This window comes from Ipomoea nil, unplaced genomic scaffold, assembly GCF_001879475.1.
Source record: "Ipomoea nil cultivar Tokyo-kokei standard unplaced genomic scaffold, Asagao_1.1 scaffold3056, whole genome shotgun sequence".
In the NCBI taxonomy this organism is placed as follows: Eukaryota; Viridiplantae; Streptophyta; class Magnoliopsida; order Solanales; family Convolvulaceae; genus Ipomoea; species Ipomoea nil.
This window is the reverse complement of record NW_017619484.1, coordinates 2,504,878-2,529,989: the sequence shown is the minus strand read 5'-3', so window position 1 is coordinate 2,529,989 and position 25,112 is coordinate 2,504,878. Positions and strand designations below refer to the sequence as shown.

Here is a 25,112-nt window from a genome sequence, read left to right as displayed (position 1 = left end):
AGCTCCGAGCTTATAGCTTTTCAACTTTCAGCTCCTTTTCAGCTATCAGCTCCTAGCTTATAGCTTTTCAGCTAGGTTTGCCAAACAGAGCCTTAGCCGTATGATTTCAAATATTGAGACTAATTATGCTTGTAACGAGTAGAACTTTAAAGTTTTTAGAATGACTGTGACCATTTTTTGATTTAGTTATTGTGCAATAAAATTTAGAAATTCAGTATAGTTGTAGTCAAATATTTTACGTGATCCAAAGAAGATCTAATCTTACTCATCTCAACTGATGTGTGATAAATTGGCATGCAATTGGCAAATGATTACACATTACTATTTACATAAGTTTCTTTTGAAGTGAGATTATTATCTTAAATATCTTTTTAAATTTTGTTTAAAGTAAATGCAAGTTTTAATTATTTTAATGGGTAATGAATAAAGTTGTGATTTGGTAGATTCGTAGTTTGAAAAGGCTCTGCAACTTTTGGAGTTATACACAATAGTCATTACACAAAGCAAGAATATGGCACCACCGTGAAGAAAGCTATATGAAGAGGAATAAGCCAAAGATTAGGTTGATGGTGACATCAAATTATTTAATGAGTTATGTCAAAGAAAATCTATTTTAGAGTTGGGTTAAAAATTTGTGTATTGTATCAATGTTTTAAGTTTTTTATATAAATTATCAACAATAAAAAGAATAATAAAGTCATTTTTTAGAACAAACATAGTACTATTGATTGATTAGTTAGTACTTACCTGGTAAAATAAGATGGTTTTTTGGTAGATGACTAATTTGTTATTATTATTATTATTTTTTTTTGTTTTATCAAATTGCTAACATCTTTTCAAAAAAATCAAATTGCTAAATTTAGACTAAAACGTTGAAAACGGAAGCTTAGCTTTTTAGATTAGTAGGATATAACGGTCTTGTTTGGTAATGGTTGTTAGCTGTTAGCTGATTGGGTTAATCAGAGGGTATAACTAGTTGATAACATTAGCAGATTGTAGAAAAAAGTGTTTGGTAAATTAATTGTTAGCTGATAGCTGTTTAGTATGATTTCTTTTTTCTCAAAAAGATAATTGAAAAAGTTGTTTTGAAAAACTTTTTGAATTTTAGCATTTTGGAGTTACAAAAAGCTAATTTACGAAACACTAATATTGATTTTTTAACCAAGTCAAACAATTAATAATGGTCAAATAAGCCAAAATTGGCTAATAAGCTAATTATTTTACCAAACAAGGTCAATATATAATTAAAATGTAAAATGAAAAATCTATTTACTATCTTCATTTTAATCATATTGCAAATAGACAAGTATGAAATTTACATTAATTGATAATAAGCTTATTTGCCATATCCTAACAACAACAAGAATTTTCAAATTTAAATTACTATGAAATTTACATTTAAATCTAAAATACTTAAGAATAATTAAATAAGTAGAAGAATGTTTTATGTTCGTATAAGTCTTATCAACTAACCTAGCTTAAACGTTTAATTTATCAAATATTTTTTTATATAATAAATAACTAATACTGCCCATACTCACAACTAACCTTAATCTTCTATTCCTCTATCAAAAGTTAATTACTGAAATGATCCATACTATATCGAAATTACCGATTTAATCTTTGACATTTTTTAATAATATATTTTGTGATATATAATTTCAATTCTTTTCACTTTAAACTAAAATTGGAGATCAATATTCTAATCTCATCAAAGCTCAAAATTTAAACGTGGTTTGAAGCATCCATCCTTTTCTACATCTCCAAATCAGGCCAAAGTTTAATTTCCAGATCACTTGAGTGTATAGTGTAGTGTGTACATACATATATAACCCCTCCCCCCCCCCCCCCCCCTCCCCCTCCCTAAAGATTAAAATTGCTTTTTACAAGCCCAACCTTCATTCAGCCTCTAAATCTTCAATTAATTTTTTTTAAAAAGGAAAATAAATTTGTCATAAAACAAGATGTAACATAAATAATCAATTTTTCTTAGTTCAAACCATCCCATGTATACAAGAAGCCCTGAAAAGGCTTTAGCTAAAACTTACTAACTAGCCATACCAAAATTGTTAAGAACCGCTTTTAACTACTCTCCACCGTGCTTTGTACAATCCCAAATAGGAGAAGAAAGAGAAAAATTATCGTCGTCATCCTCGAGTGATCGAGCTTCATATATAACCATCCAGTGCCCGCAGTGCATTATAGCCGGTCGCAACTTGACTTGATGAAACTTGGCCTTTTGGATATAGGTTGCAAAATTTGTTGAATTAATCATGCCAGCATAGGAGCATGACCACACATCTCCTAATGATGTAGAGCCTAGCCCTTTGCTTTCTTAGGACACCTCCCAGCCCTCTGGTTGAGGAGATCCTCCTCTTGGAGCCTCCCATGCTACTGCTGCTCAGCATCTTCATATCTTCACCAAATTAGATAACAAAAAGATTGATTGATTGATGGATTGGGAACTTTGTGTTGGAAAGATGAAGTGAATTGAGGATGGAAATGAAGGAGAGTTTGGGGGAGGTCTTATAGAATGTGTGGAGGGTGGTCCCAAGTTGAATAGGAGGAGTATAGGGGCATCTCCCGGGGTGTGGGGGTGCCCCCCCTCCCCACCCCTATAGGCCCTATCTCACCATGCCCAGACAGTCCGGTCCCCAAAGGGTCCACTTCCCACTTGAGATTCCCTAACCCTACCAAGAGAGGACAAATAATTTATGTTGTGAGTAGTGAAATTTATTATATAAATTAAATAATATATTCAAACTCCTATTCCGTATTCAATTGATTTTTGTCCTTTGTCTGTGATTAGGGGAGAAAATTGTCTCATGATAAACTATTTAAATCTATTTAAATAGATTGAGTTAATTGTTCATTTTTATTTTTTTTTTTAAAAATACTCAAATAAAACTTTTTTTTAAAACAAAAATTCACCCTTCAATTTTTAACCGGAGCTACTAATGGTAAATTATATTATTATTATCCCAAAGACTACATAGATACACGGGGCATACTCCGATCCAAAAGAAAATTCAAAGTCTATCACATTGATAGTGAGAGACAACAAAAACTATATGCCTACATTTGGTAAAGAGGAAAGTCTAGTCTAGTAGATCAAGAGTCTTGTGGACGGACGCTATTTCATCAAACCGAGAAATAGAGGTTCATCCAGAAGACTACCAAATAACACATAATTAAAATCTAAATGCAAAAGACGACCAACGACCACCCTAGAAAGCATATAAAATAACAAGTATGCGGGGCAAACCTCGATAAAAATAAAAATAAAAACTACACAAAGCCAAAAGGCAGAGCGCTGATACAAATACACAGGGCATTCTTCGGAAGCATCCTTCAATTTTATTATTGCATCTAGTGAATCTCCTTCGATATAAATAATGTAGAGACAAATATCATCCACCAAGACTATGTGGTCTAATGTCTCCGGGTTAGATTTTTATTTGGAAGGTTGTAAGTTAGAGCCTCAGTGGAGGCATATATGAACAGATACTACATTCTAATAGAGTTAGTAGCATTCAAAAAAAAAAAAAAGAGAGACAAATATCATCCCAAATTACTCTCTCAGTTGTTGACATTTCATGTTAATTAATTTGGCAACAATTGCAACATTGTAAATGACAAATATCATCCCAAATTACTCTCTCAGTTGTTGACATTTCATGTTAATTAATTTGGCAACAATTGAAACATTGTAAATGATATTTGCATTTACGTTGCCCAATTTTCAGTTAAGCAACAAAGTTTGGTTAATCATTTTTTAATCGAACTTTTTTCGATTCAATTAATGGTTAAATTATATTTTAAAATTTCGTTTAACGGTTAATTCGGTTTGAAACTTCGATTAACCAAATTAACCGAACGGTTAACCAAAATTATATATATATATATATATATATATATATATATATATATATATATATATATATATAGTGAAAGGTTCCCGTGCGGTGAATGCTTCCCGTGCGGATGTGCGGTGGATTAATGTGCGTGAGATTTGTACTCAATGTGCGTGAGTGTTGTGCTTAATGTGCGTGAGTGTTGTGCTTAATGTGCATGAGTGTTGTGCTTAATGTGCGTGAGAGTGTAAAATGTAGCAGAAAATATTGATGTCAGCTTCTTCCCCATCCCCAGTAGCCATTTGCCCCCTCCCCGATGATGATGATGCGGAGGCAAGCTATGGTGGTTAAAAATTATGGGAATAATACAACAGAAGTCCACACTTAGCTGCTGTGAAAATTTTACTGTGCGTGCATCATTTATATAAACATTCAACTGCACTGAAGGTAGCTGATAATCCAGAATCCATGGCCAAATTGAAGGAAGAAGTAACAAGAAGCTTGGGCGTTAATCTGCGTGAGTTTCTGTTATGCTTCCTTCTGAGCTCGTAATTCTGAAATACGCACGCACATTAAGCACAAATCTCACGCACATTAAACACAATACTCAGGCACATTTAGTACAAAACTCGCGCATATTAACATGACGCACATTAAGTACAAATCTCAGGCACATTGAGTACAAATCTCAGGCACATTGAGTACAAATCTCACGCACATTAAGTATAAACCTCACGCACATTAATCCACCATACATCCGTACGGGAAACAACAAATGCACCTGATCCCTTCCCTATATATATATATATATATATATATATATATATATATATATATATATATATATATATATATATATATATATATATATATATATATATATATATATATATATATATATATATATATATTATTTTAATTGGATTTTTATTATAGTATTATTTTTAGGATTTAATTAACATGAGATCAAATCAATTAGTCACTAATGATTGTGGGATTAATTTTTTTTATTCATTATTAAATTATTCACTTTAATTAGTAGTTATATATGTTTACGTTAAGAGAATTAAATATTAACTTAGCGTATTTATAATTAATTAATTAATTAATTATAATGAATCAAACATATTGTCTCATGACTCACCATGCATCATCTTGCTTCTTTCATATAGTATTTTGAAGTTTTCCATGCTTCAAGTGATGACCATCCAAATTTGGAAAGTATTTATTGATTTTTGCTACAGCATGCATATGTACAAGGACTTCTGTTTACTTTTTTTTTTTTTTTTTTTTAATAACCTAGATTTTTAAGCGAACTATGATAAAGTAAATCGAGTCAATTTAACTTTAATACACAACACAAAATTATATATTTTTGTGCACAAAAAATCCAATTCAAACCCTCAATATTTGAGTCGTGAATTGAGCATTACCTTATCTTTAAGTGAGATTTCTCATCTATTAAATCAATACCTTGAGGTTGAACTTTTTTTTACTCGGAGAGAAGAGTATTAATGCGGAGTAATAATAAACCTTTCTTAGTAGTGTTTATTACTGTCAGCATCAGCAATTCCATTCTCTTATTATTACTTTTTTTTCCCATATATAGTTTAAACTTTCTCTCAAGTATGCATACGCACTATATATTTGTGTGTGTGTTTGTGTTTGTGCACATTAAATTGAGGTAATATATATCATTCTTGATTTCTTAGCTATAGTAGTGTTTTTTTTTTTTTTTTTAACACGTGATTTTCTTACAAGATAATATATGTATTATACTTTCTCAAACATTTTTAGCCCAAAGAATCTAAACTCCCACCACCGGAGTTCAAACTCATGACCACCCATGTGAAATGGTAACTGAAATGCCATTACACTACATGGTAATTGGAATAATAGTGTTTTTTTAGATCTTAATTATTAATTTAATCATTCAGCTTTTTGAATCAACAAAATTCACTCTAAAATGTCCTTGTATAAAAGTAGTGAAGTTTTGTAGAATGTACAAAAGTGGGTGCATATCGAACATTTTGAACTACATTTGATTGATATAAAATTCAACGCACTAGATCAGATTTTAATATATATATATATATATATATATATATATATATATATATATATATATATATATATATGGGGTAACAACACCAATTTTACTATATGCAAACACGAACACTAAAATATGCAATTTCCAGGTTTGCACATTTAGTATTAGAGTTTTGTACATTTAGTGTTAACATTTTGCATATTTAGTATTAAAAATTTGCACTTGCAAAAATGCGAAAATACATTGCGATTAGGGTTTCGATTTTAGAGTTTTATGACTAAAATTTTTATTGTATTTGGTCAAGTGGTTCACTTTTTACTGCTTAAGGTCTAACATTTACGGTTTAGATTTAAAATTTAACCTTTTCGTTGATTTTATAGAATTTACCATGTTTGCATATATATTTAGTCGTAAAAAATTGCATATTGAAAGTGGAGTTAATTTAATTTTTGGTCCTAGATTTATAGGTGGCAAACCATTTTTCGTCCTTTTTTATTAGAACATCTACATTTGGTCCTGTATTATTGTGGCATGACCATTTTTTATCCTCTATCAACAAAATAGTTTTAATGTCGTTAAATACAAAGTCATTTTGGTCTTCAATTATGAAAATTTTCAAAAAAGTTAACATAAAAATCAAGGTTGAAAAAATCGCTAGGCGCCTGTTTTTTTTTTTTTTAATAAAAAATATTTTTTTAAAAAAAATTATTTAAACTCCCGCCTAAGCCACCTAGGCGACCGCCTAGTCCATGCGACCTACTCGGCGCCTAGGCGGCCGACCACCTAGAACGGCAATTCCACCAAATTTCTAGGCCGCTGGTCGCCGCCTAGCGCCTAGGCGTGATTTTTGCAATCTTGATAAAAATATAATGGAGTTAACTCACTTTGTATAAATATGATGGGAATGCATTTGAATTTAACGACATTTCAACGGTTTTGTTGACGAAGGACCAAAAAGGGTTATGGTACAATAATATTAGGATCACATACGGATGTTTTGATAAATAAATTAAAAAAAAAAAAATTTGAGTGTCACCTATAAATTTAAGACCAAAAATGAAATTAACTCTTTAAAGTGAACCATTTTGTAAGACGTAATTGTATTTTATATAATTTTTAAGAAAACATGTCGTATATGATATTATTGCTCATCTAGAAAAGTTTAAAGGATTGAAATGAAGGATAAATTGGAAAGTAACAAATTTAATGGTGTCTAAATTAATATAATTGACATTATTTTGAAACAAACTTAAAAGAATATATATATATATATATATATATATATATATATATATATATATATATATATATAGAGAGAGAGAGAGAATTCCATTTTTGGTCCTACTGTTATAGGGGCGTTTCAAATTTTAGTCCACCTTAACTTTTTTTGCCACTTTATAACCACTATTATTGAATGTGTTCCACTTTTAGTCCCACCGTTAGTATTTCCATCAAGAGGCCGTGTAATTTAGGGGTATTTTGACATTTATTCTCATCCAAGACTATGTTTGACTAAAGAAATGAGAACATTAAACCTAAAACCTAAGAAACCTCGCCGGCCTATGTTGGAACGAACGAAACGATGTAGCTTTGGCTTCCCATTCTCGTTGTTCGAAGAGCCATCTTCGAATATCGGAGGAGGAGGACGAAGCGCCTAGATTAAAAGAGAAGAGACAAACATAAAAAGACCAAAATAACCTTTGATTATACGACCTCTTGACGGAAATATTAACGGTGGACTAAAAGTGGAACACATTAAATAACAGTGATTTTAAAGTGGCAAAAAAAATTAAAGTTGATTGAAATTGGAAATGTCCCTATAACAGTAGGACCAAAAATAATGGAATTTATATATATATATATATATATATATATATATATATATATATATATATATATAACAAATTAAGTGGGACGTAGTGATGACTGTCATGTATATTGGCATATGGCATAGACATGCATATACAAATTAAATTTGTATGCATTCTTTATATCTACCCACCCACATAATAACTATGCCTTTAATTACTTAAACAATATGGGAAGGGATTGCATAGTCTATTAGCTACCCTACAATGGTGCTGATGAAATGAAAAACAAATTAAAGCATAATTATTTGTGAAAGGAAACCATTTCTTATTAGTATAGGTTTGTTGTTGGATCCACCTAAACAATATAATTAAGCAGTGGGATAATGGACAAATTCATCAGTTGAATCGTACTAAACAATGCATATTATCTTTAACCAACTTTTTAATTAATGTTTAGTGACTACTAACTAATGATCTCATCTTATCCTCTTTTTGACAAATATAAACACAGTTTCAGCATTCAGTTTTCATTCATATCTAATACATGTATGGCTAACATATCAAATAAAAAGTGAATTCAGTACATTAAAAGTCAAATTTTTTGGGCTAAATTATATTGAAAACATTTTTTTTATAAGCAATACAAATATTATAATTTTACGATTAGTTATTACTTTGTGCTAATTATAATGAATTAATAGCAAATACAAATGTTCTTACTCAGTAAGAGAAACGAAAGGCATTCATAAATCGAGGTCATATCCATGAGAACTGAGAGAAATTATATTATATGAACTATAATTACAACTATACATAGGGAAGTATATATACAAGAGGAATCATAGGAAGATTAGGATAGGGAGTCGTATAATGACTCAAATACAAAGTCATAATACTAGTCCTAATACTCCTCCTTAAGCGCATGGTATACTTGTAACCTGTGGCTTGTCTCTAAGAAAAGAAAATCTAGGACCAGGCAATGCTTTGGCGAATATGTTTGCAAGTTGATCTTTAGTTGAGATGAAATTAACTTGTATTTCTCCAGCAACAACTTTATCTCTCACGAAATGGTAGTCTATTTCTACGTGTTTGGTGCGTGCATGAAATATGAGATTGGTGCATATATATGTAGCTCCAAGATTATCACACCATAACTTTGGAACAGGAATATTTGGGACATGAAGTTCATGTAAAAGAGACATAATACATGGGTACCTCAGCACAAACATCTGCTAGAGCTTTATATTAGGCCTCTGTAGAAGATCTAGCAACAATTCTTTGTTTCTTGCAGACCATGACACAAGATTAGAACCAAGAAATACAGCAAAGCCACTTGTAGATTTTCTATCTTCTGCACAGCCAGCCCAATCGGAATCAGAAAAGGCATGAATTTCTCTTGAAGTTGACTGCCTGACTCGTAAACCAAAATTAATAGTTCCTTTAACATATCTTAAGACTCTTTTTAGATGCCCCCAGTGAGTAATGGTAGGAGCATGCATGTTTTGACATAACTGATTGACGACAAAGGAAAGATCAGGACGAGTGATAGTTAATACTGTAGAGCACCTGCTAAACTCCTGTACTGTGTGGCATCATCATATAAATCTGTGTTGGTACTCACGATTTTGGAGGAAGAAATAGGAGTAGACAATGGTTTACATTCTGCCATTCCAGCACGTTTTAGAATGTCATGCATGTATCTCTGTTGCAAAAGCAAAATTCCATCCCTGCATTTAATTGCCTCAATTCCAAGAAAAAATCCTGGTTCACCAAGATCTCTAATTTTAAACACAGATGAGAGTTTTGCAATTAGCGGAGTGATTAGGTCCTGATTATTTCCTATCATAAGTATATCATCCACATAAACCAACAGATATACACAATCAGATCCTTGTGAGTGATAAAATAGAGACACATCCGTTTTCGATGCCTGAAAACCAATAGATAGTAGAAAAGTTTGCAAACGATTAAACCAAGCCCTAGGGGCTTGTTTTAGGCCATAAAGAGATCTTTTCAGTAAGCAAACATGATTTGGATGATGAGCATCAATATAACCAGGTGGTTACTTCATGTACACAGTCTCAGATAGATTTCCATTTAAGAAGACATTATGAACATCAAGTTGTATAATAAACCATCCAGACGATAGAGCTAGAGAAAGGAGTAACCTGATTGTGGTTGGTTTAACCATTGGACTAAAAGTATCAAAGAAATCCTGACCTGGCACCTGGTTAAACTCCTTTGCTACAAGTCTTGCCTTATGACTCTCAATGGAGCCATTTGCCTTTCGTTTTGTACGAAAGACCCATTTGCACCCAATAATGTTCAAACCTGGCTGAGACGGCACAAGTTGCCATGTCTGATTTTGTAGAAGGACATTAAATTCTTGGTCCATAGCCTCACGCCATTCTTGAAACTTAATTGCATGTGTATAACAAGTAGGATCTGAAGGACACACCTGAACCGTTAAAGCCGTTGGAGGAGCCTAAGAGCGACTGCGGGTGTTCATCTCGTGAGTTCAAACTGTGGATTTAACGGATTTACCTCGAGGACGACCGCGAGGCCACTTGGCAGGTTGAGGTTTGTGCTCGGGCACATCTGGCGGGTTAGCATCGGTGTGAGGCGGTGTGTCGTCGCTGCTATGCGGATCAGAAGGTGCCGCTGGTGGAATCGGGACATTCCCGCGGGGAGGAGCAGCTGGTGGCATGTGATGAAGAACAGATTCAGCCCAGGGAACATTTTGCACAAGTTGCGAAGACTGCACAGTAGTGTTAGTAGCAAAAGGATAAATTGTCTCATCAAACCTTACATGCCTGTACACATAAATCTTGTTAGTCTGTAAGTCCATGCACCTATACCCCCGAAACGACTCAGGATAACCTAGGAAAACACATGGAGAGGACCGGTATGAGAGTTTGTGACGATTATATGGCCTGAGATATGGATAACATAGACACCCAAAGACACGAAGAAAAGAATATGAGGGATTGGAAGCATGCACTTTAAAGTGAGGACTCATATTATTTAATACGACAGATAACATTTTATTGATTAAATAAACTGCAGTTTCAAAGGCATAATCCCATAATTTATATGGAACAAAGGCACGAGCTAGAAAAGCCAGACATGTTTCAACTATGTGTCTATGTTTTCTTTCGACACGACCGTTTTATTCATGGGTGTAGGTACAGGATTGCCTATGAACGATACCTAATTGAGTAAAGGAATGATGTAATTTCTTGTATTCAGCTCCTAAATCAGATTGAATGGCTTTAATCTTTCTATTAAAAAGTCATTCAACCATTGTACGAAATTTATCAAATATGACATATAGATCATATTTTAATTTCATGGAAAAATACCAAGTATAGCGAGTATAATCATCCACGAAAATAACAAAATAACGATAGCCATCAATTGATAAAAGATGAGTTGGCCCCAAATATCTGTGTATATTAAGTCAAGAACACTAGAACTAGAAGACGCAACATGTGCCAATGGGAATCGAGAGGATTTGCTCAATTGACACGCATTACATAGACTAGAATTGCATTGAATAGAATTACTAGACCCACTAACCGAACAAGACTGAAGAATGCAAAGTAAAACACGATGATGTGGATATCCTAAACGATCATGCCACACTGACGAAGTAGTACGAGGTGAAAGGAGAGCAGAAGGAGATGTTTTGGTAATTGGGAGTCTGTAAAGGCCCCCATGACTATAGCCTTTAAGCAGAATATCTTTGGTGTTGATATCCTTTACAACAAAAAATGATGGGTGAAACTCAAAGAATATTTTATTATCTAAGTCAAATTTGTGTACAGATAATAAAGATGTAAACACACTAGGAACATGAAGGATATTAGACAATTGGAAAGAACGAGATGTGGTATTAAAGGAAGCATGACCTACATGACTAATTGAAAGGCACTTACCATCACCAACACGTAATGTGTCGTTACCCGCGTATTCTTATGGTGTAGATAGGGCTGCAATATCTGAAGTTACATGATTGGTAACCTCAGTTTACAACTTAATCCCATTAATTTTCGAAATGGACCACCCTAAATGGATTTATGTTTGTACTTGGTTGGCAGTTTGACATGCAAGAATCAGTTGAAGATATGATGGAGTATGTAGGGGTTTAATTCTTAAATTGTTCTCCCTGTATTGAAATAATTAAATCACGGAAATGAGAACCAAATGAACTGGATGTCCCTTCCATTGCCGAAGAGAAGAGAGAAAGGCTGGCAAATATATTTGGGGCAGATAGATAGATAGATGAAATAAAAATTTAATGGAATTTGATAATAATGGGATTATAATTCCATTATACCAAACAACTCATTACTATTATAGATGAAAATAACAGTCAAAGCTAACCCTGGCGTGAATCCCAAAATACTGTGCCAATATTCTTTACATTATCAACTGTTAAAACCCCAAGAAACTACAATTACTTTTCAATTGCAGTAATTCATGCTGAAAAGATTCCACAAATTTGCAATGCAGAAACAAAAGCGCAAAACCCAATTAAGTGATTGATTAAAGTATTATTAGTTGGGCAATAGAAATTAGAAATAAAAAAACAAAAATCACGCACTTGCTCTGTCTTGTGTTCCTCCCATTCCACAGAGGACAACCGGTTTTCTAGTATTACTATGAGTCTATGACCCTTAGCTTATCTTGTCCCTTGGACAACATTTCAAGCTTATTGCCTGCCAGCCAGCAATGCCAGCATAGTTTAATTTTATTGAAATCTGTCATATACATATCTTGAGTGGAGAACGATAAAGAGCAAAGTCTATTAATTGATGGCTGCTAGAGAATTATTGGGCGGAAGTCATTGAAGGGTCAAGTCCAGCACCTTGTTTTTAGAAAATGTGATAATGGTATATACGAAAATAAAATTTCTTCTTTGCAAGTAGTTATAGCTTTTGACGTAGTAGTATACGCAATAATACGCTTAATCCTAACAAGTGCTATCAGAGCCAGGTGCTAGGAGAGAGAATTGTTGGGCGGAAGCCGGTGAAAGATCAAGTCTCACCTTGCATTGAAAAACTACTAGCTATAACTTTTGATAGAGTGGTAAGCGTTTGATCATAATATACTTGCACATTTTATATTTATTGAATTCTGTCATATACATATGTTGGGCGGAGACCAGTAAAGAGCCAAGTCTATCAATTGGGGGCTAGTGGATTATTTGACGGAAGTCAGAGAAGGGTCAAGTCCAACACCTTGTCTCTAGAAAATATGATGGCGGTATATAAGGAAATAAAATTATTTTTCTCGCAAGTAGCTAGGGGTGGGCAGAATTTGGATTATCCAAAGTAACACCCGATGTAAAAATTCAGGTATCACCCGAACCGAACCGACGCCCACCCCTACAAGTAGCTATAGCTTTTGGCGTAGTGGTATACGCTTGATCCTAGCTAGTGTGCTGGGAGAGAAAATTGTTGGATGGAAGCCGGTGATGGACCAAGTCCAGCACCTTGCTTCTGAAAAACTAGTACTTATAACTTTTAGCGTAGTGATAAGCGTTTGATCCTAACAATCTAGCACAGTTTAATTTTATTGGAATTTGTCATATACTACCACATTACATGCATTTTCGACTATATATATGATTGGAGTTTAATTTGTTCATTATCTGTTGCATGATGGATATTATCGTCAAAGGAATTAATTATTAGAGAAGAAACTAACTGAGTTGCATATATGTTTGGATAAATTGAGAAGCCCATGTTCGTTTTACAGCTAAGTGTTAAGATTTTGATTAAATTAGTTCAGTATTGTTGCAGCTGTAATCTGACATTATGAGTTAATGACAGTGTGTGTCTGTGTTTTTTTCTCTCTTAGCTTTTAATTTGTTGGGTGGAAAATAATGCATATATATATGTTTGAGTTGTACTGTACTGTGTTGGTATTGTTCATGGCATGCAATATCTTTGTTGGAACTGTCATCACAATTAAAAATTAAGATATTGTCTTAGTCTCTTAGAGTACATGTTATGTTAGCAAAATGGTACATTATCAAACAACAATAAAAATAATATTATGGATTATTAAATATGAGTGTATATTGTTGGTCTCGGTGAAGGTTAGGTTACAAGTCTAGAGAGGTGAATAAGACTTATATAATTTTTAAAAACTTTTAGGATTCGTTAAAGTACCCAAAAGGTAACTTTCACATTTCCACGTTATTTTACTTCATAGTTCACGCTGTTACATGGACCATTGTCTATAGAAAAATTTACACTAGGAGCTAGGACTTTTGAGATGCAATCATTATTGTGTGGACCATGGTCCACACAAGCAGAGTGTTAGGGTCGTGGACCCGTATCCACCATGTGCATGGTGGACACGCTGTACATTCATAATTTCTATACTGTAGTGTCATAATTTCTATACTGTAGATTCATAAAATTTATAAAGTAGATTCATAAAATTTATAAAGTAGATTCATAATTTCTATACTGCACATTCATAATTTCTGTACAGTAGGTTCATAATTTCTGTACTGTAGATTCATAATTTCTATACTGTAGATTCATAAAATTTATAATGTAGATTCATAATTTCTATACTGCACATTCATAATTTCTGTACTGTAGATTCATAATTTGATAACTATACAGTTTAGAAATTATGAATATACAGTACAGAAATTATGAATCTATAGTACAGAAATTATGAATCTACATTATAAATTTTATGAATCTACAGTTTAAAAATTATGAATTTACAGTATAGAAATTATGAATGTATAGCGTGTCCACCATGTACATGGTGGACACGGGTCCACAGTATAATTTGCCCCACACAAGCTGTGTGAACCATATTTTGTATATTATAAAATAATGTATATTTAGTACACAAGTAATGTACTATATTAAAAATGTACTTTGTATTCAGAGAAATTATATTATTTGAATACTAAAAGTCATTATTTTTTATAATGTACATTTAGTACAAAGATAATGTACTTTTAGTATATTAAAAATGTACTTTCTTTTATAATTCATACACCACTATGTGGATTATAGTCTACACAATAATTTTCTGTGTTCTGTGTTCATGGGCCCTGGATTGTATATGATTTGTTTTTTTGGGCTTAATTGAATTTTGTTATTAATTTGTATTGGGTTAAGGGATATATTTTATGTTTTGGGTAGAGGCTGAACCATATTATATTATCTTATGTGTCAAATTGCAATCGTTATATCTTACACCACGGCGCATATAGCACTGTGCGCCGTGCGCTTCCCAAAACGACGTCGTTTTGGGGTAGTGTTGGGAGACGCGGTAGGAAGTTGCTGAGATTATGTGTATTTGTTCACAACGTTATGTGTATTTGTTCACAACGTTATGTGTATTGGTTCATACAGTTATGTGTATTTTTTATACAATTATGTACATTCTTTTTATACAATTATGTACATCCGAATCAGAAAATTTGTGTGTATTATGTTAAGAGTTGATGTGTATTATGTTAAAAGTTTATGTTTATTATGTATTATGTTAGATTATGTGTATTATCTTTTAAAAAGAGTATGTATATTTTGTTATATAATTATGTACATTCATATATAACATTATGTGTATTCTAGTGTAACATTATGTACATTCTTGAACAGCGGTTTTTTTTTTTAAAGAAAAAACTACTGCCATTCACTGGGGCGGGAAATTTCAAAAAAAAAAATAATTAAAACGACGTCGTTTTGCATCTGGGCGCATAGTGCAACGCGCGCCTAGGATATAAATTGCCGTCAAATTGTAACTTGTTAGTAAAGTTTGAATAATAAAAATTTTCATAAAAATAAAATATTGGTAATTTGATGCATTAATTTGAATATAATATATAAAAAAATAATATCATATAGTGATATGATCAATATTAAGTTATAAGATTATATATTATTCTCAAATATAAAGGCATACAATACCCAAAAGAAGTCGGTAGAGAGTATTTTAACTGATAAAATCATAAAGGTTGGATTTATTAAATAGGATAAAATTTATTGGACATGTTTTTTTTTTTTTGAAAGTTTGGACATGTTAATATAGTAAGGAAGATAATTTGAAGTGATGGAGTAATTGAATTGATCACAATTATAAGTGATTTTTAAAATAAACTTTTCTTTAACATATATCTCTATTTTATGGTCAAATTAGGCAGTGATTAACAAGAAAAGTGAAAGCAATTCTGTATATATTTACAGGTTTCATTCTTCTCTTGGAATCCATTTGCTCCACCATAGGCTTTTCCTTCTTTGATTCAGCTCGTCAATACTCTCATTAATTGTTTTTATGATCTTTCTCTGAAGCCGGAGTGCGGATGCCAGAGCATTTCTTTGTGCACTTGATTTCTTCTTAGGCTTTATTTCCTGCATAACAAAACAATTTCAAGATTAAAGATTTGATGCCAGTTTTGATCTCAATGTGTGATACAATCAAATAAAGAACACACGGGGTAACCTTAGTCATCTGATGGCTAAGGATACAAACTTGTAACAACAAGATCACGAGTTCAAATCCCAGCCTTTGTTTGCGTTGATCAGCTATAGGAAACCTAGGCTGGTTTCCAGTCAGAAGGCGAGGTTTACTTGGTGCACACCCTTGGTTGTGATCCTTTGCCGGCTAGGGGCGAAGTTTACCTATTCCACACTCTCGTATACAAACTTGTAACCACAAGGTCACAAGTTCAGTTCACTTGGTGCACACCCTTGGTTCTGATCCTTTGCCGGCTAGGGGCAAGGTTTACCTACTGCACACTCTCGTATACAAACTTGTAACCACAAGGTCACGAGTTCAAATCCCAGCCTTTGTTTGCGCTGATCAGCTATAGGCAACCTAGGGGTCAGAAGGTGAGGTTTACCTAGTGCACACCCTCGGTTGTGATAGGCAACCTACGGGTCAGAAGGCGAGGTTTACCTAGTTCACACCCTCGGTTGTGATCCTTTGCTGGCTAGGGGCGCGAGGTTTACCTACTGCACACCCTCGGATACAAACTTGTAACTACAAAGTCACGAGTTCGAATTTCAGTCTTCTTGGTTTGAACCGATCAGCTATGGACAACCTAGGTTGATTTACCTCCTTGTGGTCCGTTGCCGGTTAGGGTCACAAGGCGAGAATTAACCAGGGTTGGTTTATCTCCTTGTGATCCTTTGCTGGTTAGGGTCACAAGGCGAGATTTACCAGTGCACACTCTCGGATAGTGGTTGCAGATTTCCCTGGGTCACCCCAAAAAAGATAATATAGAGCACACACAAACCCACCCTAAACTCCTGTAGTTGAGCTTCAGTGAAGCCTCCATCTTTCTGTGTTCCTGACTTTGCCATTAGCTGAATAACCCACTTTGCAGCTTCACTGTAATCCTGCTGTGTTGCTCTAAAGAACTGCAGCTTTAGGTTCTGGATGAACGACAATGCGAGCAAACCTTCTCGGTCAAAATAAGGGTGAGCCAATGCCGTCTTTGCGCTGATTCTTTGGCGTGCCTTATAGCGCACCATTGACGTTAACAGCTCCCATCCTATTCCGCCATCCAGGTCTAACAACTCGAACCCCCTCCGTAGTTCAGGGCCCGCACGAGGCTCGACTGTCTTTCTCCACGACACTAAATCATAGTCGCATCTCTTTAACTGGCGGTTGAACTGTATGAGACTATTGTCGCTCCGTAGCCCTGGAAACGCCTATAAGAGAAGAATACTATCACACTCTCAAATTTTATAGATTTAGTAAGACAGACAGAAAGGAGAAACGGCAAAAAAGGAGACGAATTTCCACACTCATTTTTGCTCCTTTCAAAACTAAAAATATGGCATCATATTTTTTAAAACAGACATTATCAGATCAATTTAGACAATAAAGATGGTGTGACAATAAGCAAAGGTTAAGTTTACCCTCTATTTTCCCCTAATATAATACCCTTGCAACAAATTATTTTGTGCTTACCATTTGTAGGAATATGAGACCGACACTGTAGATGTCAAATCTATCTGGCAAATTCAACTGTTTCAAGATATCAGCAATCACGGAATCAAAGTTAATTCTAGTTTCGAACACAAATAGATCCTTTCAGTTACCAAACCTGCCATAGAACGGGGGAAAGTGCCGTTGCAACAGGGACAGAGGGTGCAGAAGGGGTTTGCGTGCTCATAATGTATTGTTCAGGTGCTGCATATCTGGAGGCAAAACGGTAAAAACCAAAATGAGCATAAACTATCACTCTCCTGTGATCTTATCTTTGTTTTTACAGTACAAGAAAATGATAATGAATGTAATCATAGTAACGTATAAGCAGATAATGGTGAGAATATGGTTATAGTGATACACAGCCAAATAAATGATACTCCCTCCGTCCCATTTTACCTGTTTTACTTTCCTTTTTAGTTTGTCACAAAATAGTGTCATCTTTCCAAAACTGAACATAACTATCACTCTACATTTCCCAATTTACCCTTTGACTTTTCAAATTTTTAGAGGTAAGTATAATTGTACTTTGTACAAATAACACCTACTTTTGAGGGGCAAAATTGGAAAGTTAATAACATTTGTTATGTTGTATTAAAAACCATGCAAAAAGCAAATGAGACAATCAATTAGGGACGGAGGGAGTAGATGATTCAATTTTCCATTTAGAAAACAGTTTTTAAAAGTTTTTCAGTTTTCAAAATAGAAAACTGTGCTAGTAAACATAGTTTTGTTTTCTATTCTCCAATTCTCCAGTTTTCAAAAACTAGAAAAATTCTCCAGTTAGTAAACGGGCCCTTAGTTTTTGAAACTCTTGCATTAAACACTTCAACAGATCAAACGCAAATCACTCCCCCTTTTTCTTCGTTCCTCTTTTTTCATTCATTATAAAATCTGCAAGAATGTAAAACAAGACTTCTCCTGCCTCCCCTCTCCATTTTTATCTCCGTATATTGTAATAAGTTACCTTGGATCCAAAAGAAACTCTTTTGGAATATAGTTAATGCCTACTCTCAAATCCGCGGCAGCTCCAAGATCAATTATTTTGAATGTGCGGGAACCTGCTAGGATAAATCAAGATCAATTAAGTACTTATTATAGATGAGAACTTCTACCTAAGTTTGCATAAGACGATCACCTTCAGAGAAAATAATGTTTTGAGGCTTAATATCTCGATGGACAATCCCCGTGGAGTGAAGACTATCTAACGCAAATAAGAGTTGTCTCATTATTGTTTGAATGATTCGATTTTCCCTTTCCAACCCCTTAGGCAAGTCCCGGCCCTTTCCAAGAATTATTGCTTCAACCTGGAAATTGAGACCATCAAGATGTAAAATGTCAGTTCCTAATACTGCATATATAGTTGTTGAATACATAATTGAATGATTTTCACTTGGATCCCAAAGATTTTTTTATAGTAACTGAAGCCTCAGCTGCTTCAAAATTACAGTCAGCACCATGTAAAGAGCTTTAAGAATTTGTGTTTTACGAATTTTGCCCTTTATTATTGTGTGGACCATGGTCCAAACAATGTTATGTGGACCATAACAAAAAATACATTTTTAATATACTAAATGTACATTATTTTTGTACTGAATGTACATTATACAATATAATGTACACTCAGAACAAAAAATAATGTACTTCCCCTGAATACAATGTATATTATTTTTGTACTGAAGGTATATTATTTTACCGTAGACAAAATATGGTCCACACAATAATGATTCATGAAAGTATCGCCTTTATTTTTTTCTAAAAAAAAAAAAATGGGGTAGCAAATTTTCATTTCTCTTGCTTGGATTAGAAAGAAAATGAGGAAAAATTTTCCCGCAAATTATATCATCAATGTGGGTCCACCTTCTAATTTGAACCATGATCCAAAATGACATTATGATTATGTATATGTTGTTAACATATTATGTATCTTCAGTTAACAGATTATGTACCTATAAATAAATTGAAGGTACATAATATGTTAGTTGCAGGTCTATGGGTACATAATTAGGACAGGGTTCACAATGCGCATGGTGGACCCTAGTCCACAATATATAAGTATATAACAATTGAAATTTCCCCTCCCTTTCTCAATTCACAATACATTCACCTCAAGTCCAACCTCTTACATACTTTAATGTCAATTAATAGTTCCATCAATTGAACTAAGACAATCATTTTTACCCTCTTTAATCTGGATAATGCTATAATTCCAATGAATCGAAGATCAACAAAACACAGAATAAAGGAATTACTAACATTGTACGGAAATTCTTTACTCTGCATAAAATCAGCAAGTGTGGATTCCCCTTCAAAGCGCCATATAAGCCAATACTCTGCTCCTTTTTTGGAAGAACTCTAGACAAAAATGGTGTAAATTAGCTGTTCGGCTATTAAAAAAAAAAAAAAAAAAAAAAAAAATTGTTGGGGAACCACTCTCTGGTCTGTAAAATATGAAAGAAATAGCAGTGTGGGAAAAATACCTCAAGAAACCCGTATAGAAAATCAGCACAACTATTTGCACAGGCCCTTCGCGCCCGTTCATTCATCCATATTTCTACAGCTCCATATTCAGTTGCCTTTTTCAGGACTAAATCACCATCCTTAAAGAAACCAATCACTAGAGCTTCGTGATCAAACTCACATGAACTTTTATGCATTTAAACATAAAACGTATATGAATGCATAAAGTTCCTTAAAAAGAAACAAATCACTCGAACTTCATGATCAAACTCACATGAATTTTTATGCATTTAAACATAACACATATATGAAATAGGCAAAGTTCATGATTCAGTCTACTATAAACAGAGCGAAATAGCCCATAGAAGGACCAGTTCCTAAATAATTACACTCCAAATAAGTTACATCATTTAGTTGGTAGTTCAAGCATAAAACATGTTACTAGAAAAGCTTGAAATATATTCTTCATATTTTGAAGGCAAATTATACCACAGACCAGGGTCGATCTTGCATTGTGAATCCTGGTCCAAAATAACTTTGAGATCATGTGTTTGCAGTTAACAATTTATGTGCTGAATGCACATAACATGTTAACTGTAGGTATAGAATATGTTAATGATAGTCAAATAATATATTGTTAACATATTGGCCCTGTTTTGTAAAATATTAGCCCATCAGCCTATTTGACCACTATTAATTATTTGACTTGGTTAAAAAATCAACTCCAATATGCTAAAATTCAAAAAGCTACTCAAAGCAGTTTTTTCAATTAGCTTTTTGAGAAAAGAAATTATACCAAACAGCTAACAGCTAACAGCTAATTTACCAAACACCTTCTACAATCAGCTAATATTATCAACTAGTTATACCCTCTAATTAACCCATTCAGCTAACAGCTAACAGTCATTTACCAAATAGGGCCATTATCTGATGTAGTTACCATGGCTTCAATTTATTTATAGACATTAACTGCAAGTACAGAATATATCATACGAAAGACACTTAATTTTGAGACTACAATGCAAGATGAACCTGGTCCATGGTCTAACAATTGTATTTTGAAGTTGAAAGAGGATTTTGTGAAACAAACCTTGGGCTTTGAGGGCTTGTTTGCCAAGGAAACTCTATAAACGGAGCCAAAAGATCCCTCTCCCAACTTCTTCCCCAACACAATATCATCCTGCCAATACAGAACACAATAAAATCACATCAACCCAAAGCAAAAATTCAACATCAAAAGCATAATCAAGACATTATAAACCCAACCACAAACCTTCTTAAAGCTAGGTCTATATAGTCTTTCAATAAAGGCAAGAACAAACATATCAAAGAACCCAGGGGCCACACCAGGGGTAGCCCAGAGGTAAGACAGAGTTCCCAAAGCTAAAATCACCCCAGGGACAGTGATTGTGAGCCCAGTGGATTTGGGCAGAGTGCTCCTGTATATTATGTCCCCACACTGCATAACCGTGCAGGGAAGCCCAACCCCAACGCCCAGAAATACATCGTGTAGAAAGCTGAAGCTTTCGCCTCCAACCGCGAAAACCACAAGATTATTTCTTGATCTTGAAGCCGGCCTTGGGGAGAAACTGAAGGGTTTGAATCTGGGTGCGAGTTTTTTGCCAAGAAATGAAGAGAGAGATGAGGGTTTGATGACTGGGTTCTTGAGAGTGTGGAGTCCAACCCCACCAGGGGAAACTGCAGCAGCCATGGCCGTTGTTATCGTTGTGGTGTTTTGAGTAGAGTCATCAGAGTTGTATGTATATGCTGTGCAGCCTGTGGTTTGGGTTTTTCTTGAAATTCACTTCTTTCTTGTTTCTTGAACAAAATTTTAATGATATTTTGGGGAGATTTATGTTGTGCTGACAGTTATTTTCAGGTATTTTTTGTGGTGGGAAATGGTTGATTAGATTAGAATAAATATAGGCCACAAGTTACACGTTCATACTTTATTGGGCCGGACTTACAATTTAATTGAATTAGTATTTTGGTTGCCCAAGTCCAATTGTTAGGCAAATTATGTCGTGCATCCGTATATGATATCCGTATATGATGCATACGGATGCAAAAACGACATCGTTTTGCATCAAAACGCGTGTCTTACTTAAAAAAAGAAAAATTAGTTTCGATTCTCAGCAATAATATTATATGTTCATTTTTTAATTCATTCATTCTGAATTTTTAGTTATGAAATTATGGATGTGTAGGTATGCAATTCTGGATTTGTAGTTCTGAAATTATGGATGTGTAATTATGCATAGTGTAGTTATACAATTCTGGATTTTATAGTTATGAAGTTATGGATGTATAGTTATGCAATTTTGGATGTATAGTTATGAAGTTATGGATGTGTAGTTATGCAATTCTGGATTTATAGTTATGAAATGATGGATGTGTAGTTATGTAATTTTGGATGTATAGTTATGAAATTATGGATGTGTAGTTATGCAATTCTGATTTTTTTTTTTTTAAAGTTAAACGTCAAAACGATGTCATTTTTGCATCCGTATACACCATACACGGTGCATACGGATGCACAACATAACGATTGCAATTGTTATATCACAAAACTTGTGGTGAATATTAATCAAGACTAAATCACCAGGGTAAAGAGGACCACTAATATTATCCATAGACTTGCATTTTCCCAACAATCCCCCACAAATGCAAGAGAATTATAAGGAAAACTCTGAGAAGTATAAAGGATTGACATTAACTGCTAGTGAACGAATCTTGAACTGGCACACAGTGGTACATTGTATCCTCTTATCTAGTGAGTGAACGAATCTTTAACTCTTAGACTAGAGGTTTAAACCATAGTGACACGCATCAAACCTTAGATCTTGTGTAAGTTCCGCGAAAAACTACATATATATTTAGCCCAACTTAACTTCGGGTTGCTCATGAGTGCTCTAGAAAGATAGCCCATTATCTTTCATAAAAGGCGGCTAACCATTTTCACTCAAGTAGGTGATCTCATTAAGTCTATCTCAATATAGACTACCCAAATTAGGGTATGAATCATTAAGCGGTGAATTCATTAAGTCCTTCTCAATAGGACCACCCATCTCATAGGCTTATAAATTCATTAAGAGTTGTAGCTCAACCTCACCAGTACACACATCATATGAATGAGTGTACTACTTTGTGATTCTTTCCATGGCTTCGTTTGACCACAAAAGTGGGATCCACCACGAATTCATCACCTCTTGGGCTTTAAGCCATTCCATCAATAATTCAACGACTAACCTCATAATTAGTCTCTCTATTAAAGTAAGTTGATCATCTCGATCAAACTTACGTAAACTTTGACGAGTACTTTATTTACTCACAAATAATTAGTTCGAGATTTTCATGTTCAACATGAAACATTCTCTTTTACCATTACTCGCAGTACTACAGAGAGACTTATAATAAATATAAGGAGTTAACTACCCCCACAATGCAACACTTACAAATATTTTTTTTCTCCAAAAGTACTTGATCTCTTACTCAGATTGATCTTTGGTGCCTAACATTGGCTCCTTTGTAGACTAAGTTTTACAAATTTTCTTTGTGAAATATAGTAGCTCCGCACTTTAATTAATACATAGAATTAATTGCACTTTTGGTCCTGTGACTATTGAGGTGTTGTTAATTTGAGTACTTGACTTTCAAAACTCTCAATTTAGTCCTATAACTATGCAATTGTTAACACATTTAGTCCTTCCAGCCAAATGGCCGGCCAATTTTCACCGGAAAAATATAAACTATTTTTAATTATTTAATCATGAGGAAAATTTGGTCATTTCAAGCTCTTCTTCTTCCTTCCCCATCCTTCTTCTTCGTTTTTCTTCTTCTTTCTTGCAGCAAATTGCACCACCAGTTGCTGCAGTGGCAAGGAACTAGTGAATGCCCAACTCGCTTTTCAAGAAGGTAAGAATTAGTGAATTGCAGCTAGGGGTGGAAATAGGTCGAGCTGAGCCGAGTTTTAAAAAATTACAATCGTTACTGTGTGAACAATATTTTGTATATTGTAAAATAATGTACCGTTAGTACAAAAATAATGTACATTGTTTTGGGGACTCATTACATTATTTGTGTACATTGTTCAAAGTCAGTCTAGACTAGCTGCAATTTGGATTGTTTCACTGAGTTTGTACCTTCATAAGTGGTTTCAAGTATTTTCCACTCCTCATTTGTTGTATCACAACCTGCAATAAGGGTAAATTAGCTCTCATGAATTAGAGAAAAAAGAGTATCTAAAGTTTCGTTGCTGTAGTTAGCCAACGTTATTTCAACTATTGTCCATTCAACTTTGGGCTTTGACACAAGTGGTTCATTTGGTGTTGCACCAACCTTAGTTGGATGCTCCCATCCAATTAGTACAGATCTCCATACTAATTCACCTTGAGCTTTTAGATGCATTTTGGTGCGGGTTTTCCAATAGGCATAGTTAGCCCCAGTTAATTCTAGTGGCATGTGTCCATCCATGCGGAAACACTCAACAAACAATTAGTACTTTCAACATAGAAGAACAAAATTAATAAAAACACACGAATAAACTGTGTTCCTGAGTTCAAGAAACACAAAGCACCCAGATCTCTGGACTAATAAATTAGTCCCCGAACTCTGATACCAATTGTAAATTTCTGAGTCTTGAATGCAGGTGAAATCCTATTTGGTTCCTACTTGGTTTTTAGAAAAAATTAACCGTATGTATTTAGTATTGTATTAGGAAAAAAATAAATAATAAAAACAGTGCATGAAAAAGAAATGTACCTAGAATATGTTCACGCAGTTCAGAGAACTTCTCCTACGTCAGCGGGGCTACATAAAGGTGAAACTCAACTCCACTAGATGATCACATATGATACAAGGTTCAATAGATTTCAATACAACAACTATGGCCTAATGTCCAACACCAATTAATCATCAGCTTCTGAGTTGCTATTTCTTCACCTTTCCTAGACCTATCAA

General features: G+C 34.0%; 1 protein-coding gene and 1 long non-coding RNA gene across 2 annotated transcripts in view; one reads left to right on the top strand and one right to left on the bottom strand.

Annotated features, from left to right (window-relative positions):
* Positions 1-13,494: 13,494 nt before the first annotated feature.
* Positions 13,495-25,112, top strand: part of LOC109164128 — a 15,394-nt gene continuing 3,776 nt past the window's right edge. The window contains exons 1-2 of the long non-coding RNA XR_002051391.1: positions 13,495-13,505; positions 24,907-24,910. This is a non-coding gene — a long non-coding RNA (uncharacterized LOC109164128). The remainder of the gene's footprint in view (positions 13,506-24,906; positions 24,911-25,112) is intronic.
* Positions 15,798-22,001, bottom strand: LOC109164127 (serine/threonine-protein kinase STN7, chloroplastic). Its single transcript, XM_019312909.1, has 10 exons — positions 21,427-22,001; positions 21,244-21,333; positions 20,174-20,293; positions 19,950-20,048; positions 18,832-19,000; positions 18,661-18,754; positions 17,812-17,905; positions 17,676-17,732; positions 17,000-17,413; positions 15,798-16,108 (listed from the first exon to the last, which is right to left on the bottom strand). The coding sequence occupies exons 1-10, from the start codon at positions 21,862-21,864 to the stop codon at positions 15,947-15,949; spliced, it is 1,737 nt and encodes a 578-aa protein (XP_019168454.1). The 5' UTR covers positions 21,865-22,001; the 3' UTR covers positions 15,798-15,946.